The sequence below is a fragment of the Cololabis saira genome, chromosome 21, assembly GCF_033807715.1.
Source record: "Cololabis saira isolate AMF1-May2022 chromosome 21, fColSai1.1, whole genome shotgun sequence".
NCBI lineage: Eukaryota > Metazoa > Chordata > Actinopteri > Beloniformes > Belonidae > Cololabis > Cololabis saira.
The window spans coordinates 27841569-27859227 of NC_084607.1; the positions used below are offsets into that span (position 1 = coordinate 27841569).

General features: G+C 43.4%; 1 protein-coding gene across 2 annotated transcripts; it reads right to left on the reverse strand.

Moving 5' to 3' along the window:
• Positions 1-43: 43 nt before the first annotated feature.
• rangap1a (RAN GTPase activating protein 1a) lies at positions 44-15263 on the reverse strand. Of its 2 annotated transcripts, none has more exons than XM_061712059.1 (16): positions 15198-15263; positions 13800-13919; positions 13519-13646; positions 11917-11976; positions 11562-11741; positions 11316-11450; positions 10510-10668; positions 9380-9493; positions 5271-5370; positions 4969-5053; positions 3469-3634; positions 3260-3376; positions 3011-3116; positions 2419-2507; positions 1079-1200; positions 44-762 (listed from the first exon to the last, which is right to left on the reverse strand). In XM_061712059.1, the coding sequence occupies exons 2-16, from the start codon at positions 13909-13911 to the stop codon at positions 681-683; spliced, it is 1755 nt and encodes a 584-aa protein (XP_061568043.1). In that variant the 5' UTR covers positions 13912-13919; positions 15198-15263; the 3' UTR covers positions 44-680. The 2 variants fall into 2 exon arrangements, with proteins under 2 accessions (XP_061568043.1, XP_061568044.1); XM_061712060.1 differs by having other exon boundaries at positions 1037-1200.
• Positions 15264-17659: the final 2396 nt, after the last annotated feature.

Here is a 17659-nt window from a genome sequence, read left to right on the forward strand (position 1 = left end):
TAAAATTGTCCTCAGGTGAGATTTCCAAAACACAGACACAAAGTTGTACAACCATGAAATGTTTTATTTTTGCAGCACAAATAGTTTAACCGCATATTTCCTGCAGTTAAACACAGAAAATATGCATCAACCTAACTGTTTTACTCTAAAAAGATATTCTGGTCAATAGATATTTCAATAAAACCGTAATTGACCAAATTTATAGATTTATTACACACTCAATATAAAACAAGAAAAATATAGTTAATGTAGATACCTATAAAAAAACCAACAAGCAGCCACAACAGCTGATAGTTTCCCTGTTTGCTGACGTGAGTCAGACGGTTGCAGCTGGGGGAGATGATGCAGAGGATTTCAGCTCATGTGAAGAGCGAGGCCTCCGGTTGTCACCGCCGTCCCGTCGTTACACTTGTCCGCAAAAAGGGCTTCCACCGGTTCACACTACACGAGCATATTTTACTCCAAATGAAATCCTTTAATGAATTCAAGTAAAGTCCAAGAAAAAAAACAAAACCCTTTATGATAGCAGAGACGCTGCAGCTTGATCCTGAGCGGAGACCTTCCCCTCAAGTGCTGCTTAGTTGAACTTATTTAAAAGTATGGGCTCGTGTGCTGGTTTCCGAGGGTCCATGAACAAAGTTCAGTGTGTGTGTGTGTGTGTTTGTGTGTGAGCACATGGCTCAGCTCTGAGATCTGACTCTCTGCAGTGTTGACTGGAGGTTGTTTTTGGCGTTTCCACACGACTCCAGGGTCTTGTTGCTCCTGAGAATAAAGAAACATGTTGTTTTTGTTTTGTTTTTAAATAATAAAAAAAAAAATGCATTTGGTACAAATTAAATGGATGCACCTGATGGGAAAACAACACACTACAGTCATGACAGTTTATGCAAATGGTGAGCTAGTAAAGTTTGTTTCCTAAACATTTACCAAATTAGCAGTGCAATTAATGTGAAACCCCTCTGATGTAACATTGAGTCTTCACCAGGAGTGCTTCCACTGCCACCAAAGATGGGAGATCGAGTATTGTAAATTGTACCTGGAAGCTCCCTGCTGACAGGCTCATTCAGCACGTCCTTACCGGGACATGAAGGCCTCCAGCACGGCCACGTTCTCTTTGGGGAAGTAGTCCTGTCGGACGACGTGCTCCAAGGCGTGGAGGTGGCCAGAGACCACCACCACGGGCTTGATCTTATCCTCGCTCTGACCAGCACACACATGGACAGATGCACACGAGGACAGAGAGAACAAGCGAAGAGCATTGAAAAACAACTGGAGTGATGTTATAGAGGTTTGAGTGCACGGAAACAGACGGCCAAGGCCAACGGGAGGCTTCACAAAGTACCAGATGAGCTTATCTGGATGTAGCCACATCTAAAATATGTCAGTTCAGAAAAATGTGACTCCCCTTTGTGTGCCGGAGCCGGCGAATGACTGCTGAATTTTGCAGTTGGCTGTTTGGAAAAGAAAGAAAAGAACAAAAAAAAAACCCCCACAGGTCCACCTAACAGATAACCATGTGGAGAACCAAGTATTTGGTTCCAGCTTTAAAAAAAAAGGTCTTAAGAAAGTCAGTTTACTGATGTTAAAACAGGTCATACTGAATTAAAACAGAGAAAAACAACAAAAAACAAGCTTGTACATTTCATCTCAAGAGTTGCAACTTTCAACCTGATCCTAGAAGGTGATGCGTAACTATCTAGTCATTTTGTTTTTTGTTAAATAACATTGGTGTCTACCTTTCTTTAAAAGGGTTAAAGGAACAGGGACTATAATAATCCAACATCAAACTAAGACTGCAACACTCGCAATAAAATAAATAGATAAATAAAAGTCAGACAGTAACTAAATTCAGGGGAACCGGAGGTGGAAAGCTACTGGGAATAACCAGTAGTGGACTTTGAGAAACGTGCATTAACTCATGAACTGGGTCAGCTGGTCAACTATCGATGCAACAGTTGATGTCAGTCTTTAACCGAACCAACCAGCCGCCACCTGCTCTTCACCTTCACCAACCTCCCAAGTGGAACTAAGAGAAAACTCCATCTCCTTCAGATCTTACAGCTTAAAACTGACGGATCAGCACACAGGCTTTCTACTCTGTCTATCTATGGACTGACCAGTCAAGCCTGCTGTTATTTAACCTTTTTTAATTGTTTTATTTGTCAAGGATGCCATATCATTTTTAGACGCAAATGTTTAATTTGTCTGGGTAAATGAGACCCTTGTAAAATATGAACTCTTGGAATGATCTGGAGAAATTTGACGTGACTTTCAGAAAAATTCAACTTGTAAAATGATAAAGTGAAGCCTTTTACTGCACGATTATATATATATATATATATATATATATATATATATATATATATATATATATATATATATATATATATATATATAGTTACATCACAACCAGTTTACCTTGATAAGTCCGAGCAGCACCAACAACGCTGACACGAAGTTGTAGCCTTGGAAGGAGGGACTGGTGAAAGCTTTATTCAGAAGAGCATCTGGGAGAATAAAAACATCACGTTACAAACCAATAAGTGTCTGCAATAATGGAAAAGTAAAAACATTTTCTCATTTCTTCTAAATAATTCCCCCTTTTTTAATAACAGCCTAACTCCAATTGTAGAAAGTAAAACCTTTGATGAACCTCGATGCAAATAGAATAGCTGCGAGAAGGTTGAGTTTTTGGTTAAAAACAAATGAAGATGTGTTATTTTTTGGGGAAAAAAAACTTCGAAAGGAAAAGTTTTACTCTCCATCTAACCATTCAGTTGTTAATACAAACAAAAAGAACAACGAACTCCCTGTCTGTTTGGGTTAGGAGAGGGAAAATACTGAATTACACAACGTGCTGGTAAACTCTTTGAGTTAAGATACATGAATGTGCACTAAACTAACCTGAAGACCAGCATCAAAAGTAAAGAACTAACACACCCCCACCAACTAGGACGGTCAGGCAGCTCCATCAGCAGCAAAACAATGAACCAAAGTCCCAACATCTTACCAATAGTGTCCAACACTGCGTTCTTCACGTCGTTATTCTCCTCCTTGTACACAGAAGCGATCTTCAGGAAGGCCTCCGCTGTTTTCGTAGCATCGGTCACATCCACCTCGACAAAAACAAACAGCACAGCTGGGTGACTGACAGGAATTACGAAAGGAGACATTTCATGAGACCATTTCTGCAAAGTGGATGGTTCCGGCTGGCTTTGTGTAAAGAAGCTGGTGTGGACGCATCCGTCGTCTTGGTTACCTCCTGCTGGACCAGCAGCCCCCTCTTGGCGCCCAATTTGAGCAGTTTGTCCGGAGACGGAAAGCTGAGGAAGGAGGAGACGTCTGGTGGTCGGGGGGCGGATGTGGGAGTGGACAGCTGTGAAGCAACGGAGAAGAAAGTCAAATAAACCCCGACTCTAAACCGACTAGTGGGGACTTCAGATGGGACTTCAGCATTCACATAACCACCTTATCCACACCGCTTTCCTCTTCTTCTTCCTCATCCTCATCATCGTCGTCTTCTTCTTCCTCCTCCTCTTCTAATTCCTCATCATCAACGTCCTCCTCCTCGTCCTCCTCATCTTCCTCATCGTCTTCATCCTCATCATCATCTTCCGGCTCACCCTCATCATCACTGGGGACAATTAAGAGGCAAATGAGAATCGTGGGACACAAACGGAGTTGGTCACGGGGACGAATTATCATGCAGGTTAGGGACTCGAAACGAGCGCATCTTAACCCAGCGACTGAATGAGAAGGGAATGGGCTTTTGCGTCTGGCGTATTGTCCCTCATCGGTTCAATTAAATACTGCGTGCATTTATGTAACATTTGATTGCCATCGAAGTTTCAGCATTTTCACTGATCGTGTTGATTTTAAAGCTTCGATCCTGATGTTGGGAAGATGTCAGGCTAATTCAAAGTTCAGCAATGATGAGGATCCCTAAATAAGGGAACTGTAATAGTTCGTAGCAGACGATTATCGTGCTAGTTTCTTCTCACGACTAAACAGAAAACAGGTCAGCTGAGCCAAAAACTCTACAACTGTGCATTTTTCTATTTTGACTGGATATAACGGCTGTACTGATAAGATCCATTCTTCCCAAGCTTCGACTTTTATCATTGATGAGTGAGTTGTGGATTAGATCATGGACCCAAAGATACTGAAGGTCCTCTACATCCGTGATTCTCAATCCTGGGACCAGACCCCTAGTGGTCCGTGGTGTAATTGCAAGGGGTCATTGATATTAAATGATATATTTAAAAAAAAGATCTTCTGACATCTATAGAAATACATTATTATTTTATTCAAATATGTCCAAAACCTTTATATACATCATCTACAGAGGGTAACATGACCTTCTTTTACTTTTTTGTGTAATTCGTTGTATTTTAATAAGATATCTTGCACCAGTTTGCATCGTTGAAGTGACTGCATGACACTTTTAATGCAAATGTAACACGATCTGCATCCTTTTCAAATGATGAGGCCTCTAATGTTTCAGTGGGCATATACCCTTCATTTCTTTAAAATGCTTTTATTGTGAAATATTTTCAGGAGGCTCATTAACTTGCAAAGTTCAAGTTAGCGCTTGAAATTGCAATAATAATAATAATAAAAAAACTCAAAAAAACAAAGAAGAACATAATAAGCACAGTAACACAAAGAAGAAGAAGAAAAAAAGTAGACGACGATGGCTCGTATAAAAAAAAAAAGACTGCTTGTTCTGAACATAGCAGACTCTGAGCCAACGGAAAAGAAAAAGAAAACAGACGGCAAAAAAGAGACTTTATAAAAAAGACTATATCATGTTGGGATTTACAGCAACTGATAGACTTGCACCTTAAACTCAATGCAGTAAAGTACCTAAATTCACCAGGACTGAGGGTCTATGACCCACACAGAAGCAGGCGTGGACCTGGATTACAACACAGTAACACAGGAGTCGGAGGAGGTGGTGGTGGTTACCTGAGGGAGCCGAGAAGATCGGCCTTGTCCATGCTCTCCATGGCGTCCTTCACGGCTTTGCAGCCGTCATCTCCTAGACAGTTACCTGAGAACCAAACAGATGCAATCCACTCAGGGAGCATTTCTAAAAACAAAAGTCTAAACATGTATTTAATATATAAAACACGACGCAGATGCACCACATGTTAATATTTATCTGTATCTATGACAGCCATTTTCACTGTAATGAAAATAATTAAATATCCAATCTTCATGAAATGTAAATATGTAAAACATGAAGCTGCCAGGTCACACATCTGTACCGTTCAGGTCCAGTTTCTCCAGCTGGTCTTTTCCCTTCACTGCTTGTGCCACAGCGAGAGCAGCTTCCTCTGTGATCTCACCAAACGACAGATTCAGTTCCTGTTAAGGAAAACAAAAATCACTTCAGGAGGAAGGAAGAAGAGGAGGAGGAGGAGGAGGAGGAGGAGGAGGAGGAGGAGGAGGAAGGCATTCGTACGATCAGGATACTTCAGGCCTGCGCGTTAACCTTTTCTACCTGTGACATCTGTGCTATAGAGCTCAATAGTCATATAGGGAAAAGAAAAGACAACGTTATACTAGAAATCTTTGTCCTAAATGTCACAATAATAAATTGGCTGGCTTGTCATTTAACTGTTCATCTAGAGGAGGACCGCCACTCATCTGACGCTGGCTGAAATTGATTGTTAGTCTACAGTATATCTCAAAAGTGAGTACACCCTTTAGATTTTTGCAAATATTCTGTCATATCCTTTCAGGGGATAACACTATCTTAATGAAACTTTGATATAACTTAAAGTAGTCAGTGTGCTGCTTGAATAACAGTATAGATTTATTGTCCATTGAAAATTACTCAGTACACAGCTGTTAATGTCTAAACAGCTGGCAACAAAAGTGAGTACACCCCATAGTGAACATGTCTAAATTGTGCCCAAAGTGTCAATATTTTGTGTGACCACCATTGTTATCTAGCACTGCTTTAACCCTCCTGGGCATGGAATTCACCAGAGCTGCACAGGTTGCTTCTGGAATCTTCTTCCACTCCTCCATGACGACATCACAGAGCGCACAGATGTTGGACACCTTACCCTCCTCCATCTTCCTCTTGAGGATGCCCCACATGTGCTCAATTGGGTTTAGGTCTGGAGACAAACTTGGCCAGTCCATCACCTTAACCTTCAGCTTCTTCAGCAAGGTCGTTGTCATCTTGGAGGTGTGTTTAGGGTCATTATCATTTTGGGATCATGCTCTGCTGCAGGATGTCACAGTATATATTGGAATTCATGTGTCCCTCAATGAAATGCAGCTCCCCAGTGCCGGCAGCACTCATGCAGGCCCAGACCATGATGCTGCCACCACCATGCTGGACTGTAGGCAAAACACATTTGTCTTGGTTCCTCACCAGGGTGCTGCCACACACGCCGGACACCATCTGACCCAAACAGGTTTATTTTGGTCTCATCAGACCACAGGACATGGTTCCAGTAACTCATGTTCTTGGATTCATTGTATTCAGCGAACTGTTTGCGGGCTTTCTTATGCATCGGTTTCAGAAGAGGCTTCTGTCTGCTGCGACGGCCATACAAACCGATTTGAGGCAGTGTGCGGCGTATGGTCTGGGCACTGACAGGCTGACATCCCACTTCTGCAACCTCTGCAGCAATGCTGGAAGCACTCGCACGTCTGTTTTTGGAAACCAACGTCTGGATATGACGCTGAGCACATGGACTCAACTTCTTTGGTCGACCCTGGTGAGGCCTGTTCCGAGTGGAACCTGTCCTGGAAAACCGCTGTATGATCTTAGCCACTGTGCTGCAACTCATTTTCATGGTGTTGGCAATCTTCTTGTAGCCAAGGCCATCTTTGTGAAGCGCAATAATCCTTTTTTTCAGCCGCTCAGAGAGTTCCTTGCCATGAGGTGCCATGTTGTCCAGCATTCAGAGAGAATTATGCCCAAAACACCAAATTTAACAGCCCTGCTTATCATTTACACCTGAATCCTTGTAACACTAACGAGTCACATGACACAAGGGCGGGAAAACAACATCATTGGGCACAATTAGGACATGTTCACTATGGGGTGTATTCACTTTTATTGCCAGCTGTTTAGACATTAACAGCTGTGTACTGAGTAATTTTCAAAGGACAATAAATCTATACTGTTATTCAAGCAGCACACTGACTACTTTAAGTTATATCAAAGTTTCAGTAGGATAATGTTATCCCCTGAAAGGATATAACAGAATATTTGCAAAAATCTAAAGGGTGTACTCACTTTTGAGATATACTGTAGATCCCGTTTATTCCTCCTTCTGCCCATTTTCTTTTTTTTTTTTAAATATTTTTATCCCGGTTTTTTCCCACTTTTACCACCCCGTGCTCCTACCTAAGTGACAGGTCCTGGGCATTGCCATCCTCTACCAACCCTGGGAGGGCCCTGCACTGAGCTCAGGTCTCCTCCTTAACCTGAGGAGTGAGCAGGCCGCATCTTTTCACCAGACAGGGTGGGGCTGCCCATTTTCTAATCAAGTACCTGAAAACTCTCTAATCACTTATTTACTGTAGAAATGTGACCGAGGGCATAGGGACAATCCCTGGGACCATTACGTGGCTATTGTATGTAAAGCAAAAATCCTGCAATGTACATTTGACATTAAATTGAACTGATGTTAAATGCGGAGCCCTGCTTTAATGCTAAACATATTTACTTTCGTGAACATGATTGGGAACAGACAATTTCATTGACAACCCTTAACATGTAACTGTACTGGTCTGAATTAGCTTTTTGTTGGATTAGCCGATACTTTTGTTTTTAATCCGCAGAATGTTATACGGTCGTCAACCTCTGAAGGATCAGTCCACTGAAACCATAGAAGCAATGAGAGCTCACCTTCTTGCTGCCTTTGGCCCCATTGTATTTGCTACATACACTAGAGCCCTGCACGGGACTGTTTTTTTCATCCCGATCCCGCTGCATTTCTAACCATTACTGCACCCGCAACGTCTGTGTTCCACTCCCGCCCGCGCCCGCAGTGTTTATATCCACTCCCGCCCCCTCCCGCAAAACTCTGAGAATTCATGCCCGCATAATGATAGAGATGCAAGAGAAATCTATCTGATTTAATGTTAACATGATAATTGTGGAGTTTGATGGATAATTGGCAGTTCATCATAGGCACCTGACTGAAAGTTAGATGCAAATCCATCATTGTCATCATCGCACGCCTTTTCGCCTTTCGAGCACGCATCAATTATTTGATTGAGGTTATAGCAACGAGAGTAGCTGTGAGTGGCTCAAACAATAATAAATAATGAACGAAACAAATGAATTTAACAAATGAATCGCTTGGCCATTATATTGCTGTGGAGGAAGAGAATGCTGCTGACCAACTGTGGTCCCAATCCCCGCATCTCTCTTCCAAGATGCGCCACAGACACTAAACGCAGTTTCTCCAAATATCTGACTTTAGTGCTTTGTTTCTGTTTTGTAAAGACCTTGTCTGAGCTTTATTTTCCACGTCATTGATTTCCACCTTGTTGCTAGACTACATCCCGATCCCGCATTGTTTTTTTTTGGCCGCCCGCTCCCGCCCGCAGGAGAGTTCAAACCGCTCGCTCCCGCGAGATTTGTGTTGGGTCCTGCGGGACCCGGTGGGACCCAATCCCAAGGCAGCCCTCTAACATACACCACCTCTCTGGCACAGATTATTCACTCACACAGCTCCTCGTATCACTGTTATGCAGATGATGCACAACACTACAAGCCGTTCACCGACAACCCCACGATCTCTGCCCGGATCTCAGCTTGCCCGCTTGCCTGACCGGTCTGGATGGATGAAGGATCCCCACCATCAACTAAACCGGTCTAAGATCCAAGTCCCGGTTGTCCCTGCCCATCACTCGTGCTGCTTCCATGTTGTCATAAATATTGCCTCTAATACTGCTGTGCCCACAACAGGTTACAAAACAACCTGGCCGTCATGTTTGATGACCAGTTATCCTTCTCTGACCACGTAACTCGGTGTCCCGGTTGTGATGGTATATGTTGCCATTATGCTCTGTACAACATTCCTACCCGAGTCAATGTGCAACTCAGCTCCTAGTACAGCCCATGTTACATTACCAACACTTCTACCATGCAGTAACCCAATGGTGTAGTACAGTCAAGGAGCAAAAAAGCCAAGCAAAGACTAGATAAAAGAAATTTAGTGCAGAAATAATGAAAGTTACTAAGATACGACAGTTCTCCTGTAAATAAACTAGAAGGCCCTTTTGAACGTTTTGTGTCCTGTCATCCTGACTTGCTTCTGCAGGCAAATACTGCAGCTCTGAAACCCAGCGACGACTCCAGCGTGCTCAGATCAGGCAGTGAAGCGTACCCGCCACTCACCCTGAGGATCGGCAGGCCTTCTGACACGGTTTCTGCGATGGCTTTAGCTCCGGCTGCCCGTACGAGACAGTCTCCAAAGTTGATCACCTGGACGCTGCGTAGTTGTTTCAGGGCCTGTGTGAACACCAACATTGCTTTTTACAGACATACCAAAACCCACACATGGAAATAAGATTGAGATGTGGAAAAATTACTTATGCATTTATTTCCTAAGAAAGAAATTCTCATCAACTCTCTATTTTGATGTTTCAAACCTTCTCCAACATGGATATATATAACATTTCAGATCATTTCAGCAGGGGTGTTTAGCCTCTTTTAACATTATCTTTCTAAAGAAAAACGACTAACATAACCTATGTGGTAAATTGAAGCTTAGCGATTTTATCATATAATTCTGTTTTTACTCAAAAAACAAATATAGGCATATTTTCTTATGTTTCCACTACAGCTGGACAGAGATGTAGAGTCGGCAATCATTAAGAAATCCAGACAGACTAATGTGAATAATATCACAATTTTGTGTCCAAAAAACCCCAGAGACATAAATAATTAGCCCAACCATTTGGTTTTGCATTTATTAGTAGAGTTTTTTTCTCGTGCAAGATGGCCTTCTGTCTCTTAGTGTCCTTCACAGCTGTTATTTCCTTCCCTCCTCTCCAGTGAAGCTTGTCCGGTAACAAGAGTGCAGCAGAGCAGAAAAATCTACTTAAAGCTGACAATTATGTTAATGTCTATACAATATATATATATATTTTTTAAATCAACCATTGTTGAGCCCAAAATAAATATGAGCAGCCGTGTGGATACAAGGTTATACGCTGCATATGCATAAAATTGCTATATATAGAGTTTTATTTGCTTTGTCAAGTGTGAAAGCAGTTTATGGGTCCACAATGAGAGTGGAAAAAAGGTAATACTCTAAAAACCTTTTAATATAAAACACCTTCACGGTGTCTTTATGGTGACAAATGTAAAGAAAATATTGTTTGAAACATGACTCCAAATGACTTCTGATCTAAGCCTCCTAATGATGCAAATACTGAACTGTTACTGTTTGGTAATGGTACCTTTAACAACATAACATGAATCCCTTTGAGATAAATCACAGACATGATATTAAGTTTCCGTACTCGAGCCATGGCGACTGCTCCCTTGTCTGTAAAGGTGTTGTCGTTCAGGTTGAGGATTCTCAGTCCCGGATTGTCCTGCATGGCGGAGGCCAGGGCTGTCACACCAGGATGGTTGATGCCGTTCTGGGGCATGTGAACCTCCTCCAGGCTGCCCATCATCTGGGAACACAAACAGTCATAGTACCATCAGCAATTGACAATGTGAGCTGAAAACATACAAACTGCTCTGAGGTCGGTGTTGAAACTATGTAAAGCGGGTCTGAGAAGGCTGGAATGGGTCAATATCACAATATTTTTTTTTTTTTTAACTTAATTTTTATTTACGGTAGTTTTCAACAACAATACACCACATACATTTTCTTCTTTCTTTTTCACTTTTTCAGCTGCATACAACATTTGTACACATTATACTTAAGTATTAAGCGAATAAAACAAGAGAAAACAACAACATAATTATTCAGTCGAAAATATACGTACTGTATATAATAACAAACCCATAAATAAAGTAAAGTCAATAATAATAATTGTCCACTCCAAGGTACAACGGTGTGTATAGAAAAGCAGGCACCATATTTACTCTAGGAAAAATTGGCATGTGTATAGAGGGAATACAGTAAGAATTAGGCAGGTGGGACGAGAAACATTGGGTAATAGACCTCATTGTATTAATAAAGCTATGACAGGGCTCCACCGCTTAATAATGTCAGAATATTTTTAAGATGTCTCCAAAAAAACTGCTCTGAAGTAATAAGGACAACCTTTGTGGAGAGAATACAAATGTGGAGAGAGATTTGACTGTCCTGCACCTGAAAGGCTTGAGCGAGGGCGGTGGCTCCATCGTTCTCCAGACGGTTCCTTCCTGCAACAAACACCTTCAGGCTGAGGGGGGTCCCCTCCGTACTGGACTTCTTATGACACTGGATCAACGAAGCGGCCAAGATCTAAGGAGTCCAACAGATGTGAACGTAACCATAATATCCAACAGTAGCTACAAAGCATTCGTACACAGTTGTGCTTCTTTTTCTGGACCTAACAATGACGACAAAGATTACCTTGCCACCACCGATGCCCATGCCACAGTTGTTGAGCCGTAGCTCCTGCAATGTGAAGCAGGCACTGCTTTTGAGCAGCCTCTCGATACCCTTCACTCCGTCGGGTCCAAATGCATTGTCGCTGAGGTCTAGAACGGTCAGCTTGGCCCCCGCCAGCATCAAAGCATCACCCAGGGAATTCTGCAGCACAAAGAAAGACACTACTTCATTTTCTGACGGGCATCTAAACGAGCCATCTAGTTTTTACTGCATTCACAACTTAGCAGACATGGGAAGAGTGCAAAATCTCTACAAGTTCTAAGGAAAGCCTAAACTTGACTCAACAGGGGTGATAAGAGCAGATATGATGCGTTACCAGTGCTGGCGGGATCTCGGAGCGCAGGCGACCGGTGAACATGTCACTCCAATAACAGCGCTGAACGTGAGAGAAAGAACAAGTAAACATCATCAACAAAAGTCTGGATAAAAACTTGTAGCTTGCTTCTAAATAATGTACAGAGTTATTACATAGAAACAGAAAAGGAATTATTCAATTAAGATTTTAAAAAAAGTTCAGAAAAAGAAACCTTGTCTTCTTGGCTGTCTGAAAGTAAATTTTAGGAAACTTTTCTTGAAGTAGGTCAGTTAGGATTCCTATTTTTTTGTCAGGATGATAAGAAATTTCTTCAAAATAATGTTGTCATTGAAAGACAGATGTTTACATACCGTACACCAAGTTGATTGTGGCTTTAAACAACTTCACACGATGTTTTGGTAAATTAAGCTTCAGATAAGCTACACAACATAGGTGTGTGTGTGTATTTATATATATATATATATATATATATATATATATATATATATGTATATATGTGTTCTGGTTCATCCCTGATTGCAATTTCCAGATGCCAGAATGTCCCATGCAAATATAGACGGCTTAAGAGCACGCAGCCGTCACACTACTCAGGGAGACGGCTTCTGTGTCTCAGAGATGAATGTGCTCTGGTATGAAATGTGGAAGTGAAGTCCCAAACAAAACCCTTTGTAAAGATGTCAGCTGTCAACAGTAACAGAGTATCATTATCCACAATAGTGTTTTTATGCTCTAGAACGGTCCTTTAGTGTGATGTTTCTAAAACTGAACTGCAAAGTCGTAATGATCATTGTTATGTTTGGAGGAAAATGAAAGTGGGGGAAGCATGCAGAGCTCAGAACACCATCACAACTGTCAGGTATAACCAAACAAAACAGACAGCTAAAAGAGGAAAAACACTGTATGGACAGACATAATGAAGGTTCCTCTTAAGAAACCAGCAAACAAGTTAAAAGTTTGAGCAGAGATGAGTCTTCCAAATAGAAAGTAACCCCACACATGCCTTTCAAATTAGCTGGAAAGTGGCTTAAGGACAACAAAGTGGGTAGGAACTAGAGCGGCTACCACAAAGCCCTGACCTCAGTCCTACAGACAATGCAAGAGTAGCACTAAATAGGCAGGCGTGAACAAAAAGCCCACAAATGTGACTCAGCTCCAACAGCTCGATCAGGATGAAAGGGTAAAAATCCAGCACCATATTTAGGAACTTATGGAGACCTACCCAAAATGTTGCAGTTTAAAGACAATTCAAGAAAATATGGCGTGTAAACTATTCTGTCTCCAATCATTCTGAGGCAAAAAAAAGGAATAATAAATCAGTAAACCTCACTAACTAAAACAGGAAATGTTTCCTGAACTATTATTTTTGACAAAGAGGGAAAAAAAAAGTTTGGCTTTTTTTTTTTAACTGTATAGAAACTTTGTTTTAATCAGTGTTTGTCACTCCAATAATAAAAAAGAAAAAAAAATTCAAACAAACTTTTCAAAAGATACAGAAGGTATTTAATGCCACAGTAAACAGATTATATACCTTATAAGAAGGTGATAAACGACGTAATGACAAGAAACAACATCAGAATGATTAATGCAGTATAAACTTTAAACCTTGAAGTCGCTCTTCGTCTCCAGGGCCTTGGCGATGGCTTGTGTTGCCTCCACACCAACAGTGTTTCCCTCCAGTCTGAGAGCCTGTAAGCCATCAAAGTCCTGGATCTCCTTCACTATCTCTGCCACTGTACCAGGAGCAGGCAAGAATAACAATGATAATTTAATCCACACACATAAGACATAAAAACAACAACTGGTATTGAAATTAAGTCATATAATAGTTAAGGCTTTAGGCATAGCAATCAAGGGTGTGTGTGTAATTGACAGTATACACCTACCTGACTGGGCATCATCCAGCTTCCTTCCCTGACCTTTGTAGCTCAGCTCCCCATCCTCAACTCCGGTCTTGGCCAAAGAATCAGCCAACTGTGCAACAATGTCAGTCGCCATCAGGTCACCTGAGGGGACAAACATATCACACTAGGACAAATCTGTCATAACGCAACCTGATAAAAGTTTAAATTAAGCTCTAAATCTTACTGCCTAAAAACACTGCCTTTAAGTCCGCCATCCTTAAACCGTGTTTACATGTGGTGCTGCCCAAAAGTAACTTCAAAATCAGAGTGAATTGTATTTTATAATTTGAAAATGCTATATCCTAAATCTGTGAGTGTGTCCCTGGGCTGATGCAAACCCTGGACTGAGACAAGAGCTTTTAAACCCTAAACGTAGCAGGAGCCAGCTTAGGCACAAATCCTGGAGGATCATCAAGAGCCCGGCTTGGGTTAAAAACCTTACATCGCCCGAATGTTGCTTCAACACATGACACAGCAACAAGTTTTGCTCAGATTTAAAGTCTTTAAAATAAACAAGAAGTTATGTCTCTGTAGATTTTACTCTGAAAAAGAGTGCACTGTGCAAGGTGCATTGTGGTTATATTTATTATTATTACACAGTGATTGATTACTCTGAGACTCCATGAGTGATGAGAGTTGCTATGATGAACTGTCATCACTCATAGAGTCTCAGAGTAATCAATCACTGTGCAATAATAATAATAATAATAATAATAATAACCTCAATCATATGCTGTAACAATGCACCTTTCAATAACCATGTCTACCTCATACTGCTGCACCTTTCAATTTTTTTTTTATTGTATATATGTTAATAAGAGCTGCCATTTCTCTATTTACTGTACAGTGAGCGAAAATAACAGTCAAATTCCCTGTCTTGGACAATAAACCTGATTGTGATTCTGAAAACAACTCTGGGTTAGCATTAAGCCTAAATTATGGTTCCGCGTAAAATCGACGCAGAGCCTACGGCGTAGGGTACGCGGCGACGCGCATAGTTCTGCGTTACTGTAACGCGGACCATAAATCAGCCTTTAGCTGCCCCTGCTAAAGAGCTGACATGGTCGTCATGGACAACCGTCCTCTTATCAACGCTACACATGTTCACTTTATACAAGGAAAAACTGAAGTGCTTAGTAATAAACCCCCACATCGTTTAACAGACCTCTTTGAATATAGAGAAACAAATCCGCACACTGAGTTAGCCATAACTAGCACGAGTGTGTCACGTTTGACAGGATTTGTGTGTGATTCGGCCTTTTAGGTCCAGTCTGATACCGGTCAACTAGTGTTGTTACTCGCTTTAAATCCGTTATTATTAGTGCCGTTCCCATTAATTAGTTAATCCAATCGATTAGATAATGATAATAGTGCCATTACCCGAGAACAGCAGTGTGAAAGCCGGTGCAGTGATGATACGGTCCCGCTCACGCCTGCCGTTCAAAACTAAACCAACAGGGCAGTTTCCGGCTCTACGTCACACAATATCAGTTCACGGACTTCAACTCTCGCGACAGGACGGAAGCGTCTGTTTATTCACTGATTTAAAAAATGAACTACTTGTTTATTTAACACACACATACATATACATACATACACACACACAGTACTGGAGTTGAGGGGGGATGAGGGGGGGTGGCATCCCCCCTGAAATAAAAACGGTCAAAATCATCCCCCCTGTAAAACTGCCTTCCCCCCTTTCCATCCCTTATGTCATTTCATCAATGAATGTGGTTTTACTGCTATTTCAACATTTAGAGTCATCACCAGAAAAATAACTTATTTGACAATTTTCACCTGTTTCAAGTAAATTTTCACTTGAAATAAGTAGGAAAAATCTGCCAATGGGACAAGATTTATCTTCTCATTACAAGCAATAAAATCTTGTTCCACATGCAGATTCTTCTATTTCAAGTGAAAATCTACTTGAAACAGGTGAAAATGGTTGTTTTTTCCAGTGATGAGTCTTGTTTTAAGTTTAATGAGATTTTTTTCCCCCTCCTTGAACCGCCACCTTACTGTGGTGGAGGGGTTTGTGTGCCCGAGTGATCCTAGGAGCTATGTTGTCGGGGGCACTTTCGCCCCTGGTAGGGACTCCCATGGCAAACAGGTCCTGGGTGACGGGCCAGACTAAGAGCGGTTCACAAGCCTACCATGAAGAAGAAAAGATCAAGGACCGTTACGTCGCCCGGATCGGCGTCACCGGGGCCCCGCCCTGGAGCCAGGCCTGGGGTCGGGGCTCGTAGGCGAGCGCCTGGTGGCCGGGTCTTTGCCCGTGGGACCCGGCCGGGCTCAGCCCGAAACGGCGACGCGGGTCCGCCTTCCAGTAGGCCCACCACCCGCAGGAAGGATCATGGCAGGCCGGTGCATTGTGGGCTGGGTAGCAGTCGTGGCGGGGTGCCTCGACGACCCAATCCCTGGACATCAACCCTCACAGTGGGGACATGGAATGTCACCTCGCTGGGGGGGAAGGAGCCGGAGCTTGTGCGTGAGGTTGAGAGATACCGGCTAGAGATAGTCGGGCTCACCTCCACACATAGCTTGGGCTCTGGAACCCAGCTCCTTGAAGGGGGCTGGACCCTCCACTACTCTGGAGTTGCCCAGGGTGAGAGGCGGCGGGCTGGTGTGGGCTTGGTTATAGCCCCCCAGCTCAGCCGCCATGTGTTGGAGTTCACCCCGGTGAACGAGAGGGTCGCTTCCCTGCGCCTTCGGGTCGGGGATAGGTCTCTCACTGTTGTTTGTGCCTACGGGCCGAACAGCAGTGGGGAGTACCCGGCCTTCTTGGAGTCCCTGGGAGGAGTACTTGATGGTGCTCCAACTGGGGACTCCATTGTTCTACTGGGGGACTTCAACGCTCACGTGGGCAATGACAGTGATACCTGGAGAGGCGTGATTGGGAGGAACGGCCTCCCCGATCTGAACCCGAGTGGTGTTTTGTTGTTGGACTTCTGTGCGAGTCACAGTTTGTCCATCACGAACACCATGTTCAGGCATAAGGGTGTCCATCAGTGCACGTGGCACCAGGACACCCTAGGCCGGAGGTCAATGATCGACTTTGTTGTCGTTTCATCTGACCTTCGGCCGCATGTCTTGGACACTCGGGTGAAGAGAGGGGCTGAGCTGTCAACTGATCACCACCTGGTGGTGAGTTGGATGCGCTGGCGGAGGAGGAGGTTGGACAGACCGGGCAGACCCAAACGGATTGTGAGGGTCTGTTGGGAACGTCTGGCTGAGCCCTCTGTCAGGGACATCTTCAACTCCCACCTCCGGGAGAGCTTCTCTCGGATCCCGGGGGAGGCGGGGGACATCGAGTCCGAGTGGACCATGTTCTCTGCCTCCATTGTCAACGCGGCGGCTCGAAGCTGCGGACGCAAGGTCTCCGGTGCCTGTCGTGGCGGCAATCCTAGAACCCGGTGGTGGACACCGGAAGTACAGGATGCCGTCAGACTGAAGAAGGAGTCCTACCGGGCTATGTTGGCCGGTGGGACTCCTGACTCAGTAGATAGGTACCGGCAGGCCAAGCGAGCCGCGGCTCGGGCAGTCTTGGAGGCAAAAACTCGGGTCTGGGAGGAGTTCGGGGAGGCCATGGAGGAGGACTTTCGGTCGGCCTCGAGGAAATTCTGGAGGACCGTTCGGCGCCTCAGAAGGGGGAAGCAGTACTCTGCCGGCACCATTTATGGTGCTGGTGGGGAGCTGTTGACCTCGACTGGGGACATTGTCGGACGGTGGAAGGAATACTTTGAGGATCTCCTTAACCCGACTGACATGCCTTCCACTGAGGAAGCAGAGGGTTGGGGCTCGGAGGCGTGCTCATCCATCACCCAAGCCGAGGTCACCGAGGT

Bases quoted from the DNA above. Each gene is read 5' to 3' on its own strand.
- rangap1a (XM_061712059.1), bottom strand. From the start codon at position 13,911: ATGGCGACTGACATTGTTGCACAGTTGGCTGATTCTTTGGCCAAGACC. The intron at 9,494-10,509 runs GTACGGAAACTT...GTGTTCACACAG, and splicing joins GAGCAGTCGCCATGGCTCGA to GCCCTGAAACAACTACGCAG. The intron at 3,377-3,468 runs GTGGTTATGTGA...GTTGCTTCACAG, and splicing joins AGGAAAGCGGTGTGGATAAG to CTGTCCACTCCCACATCCGC.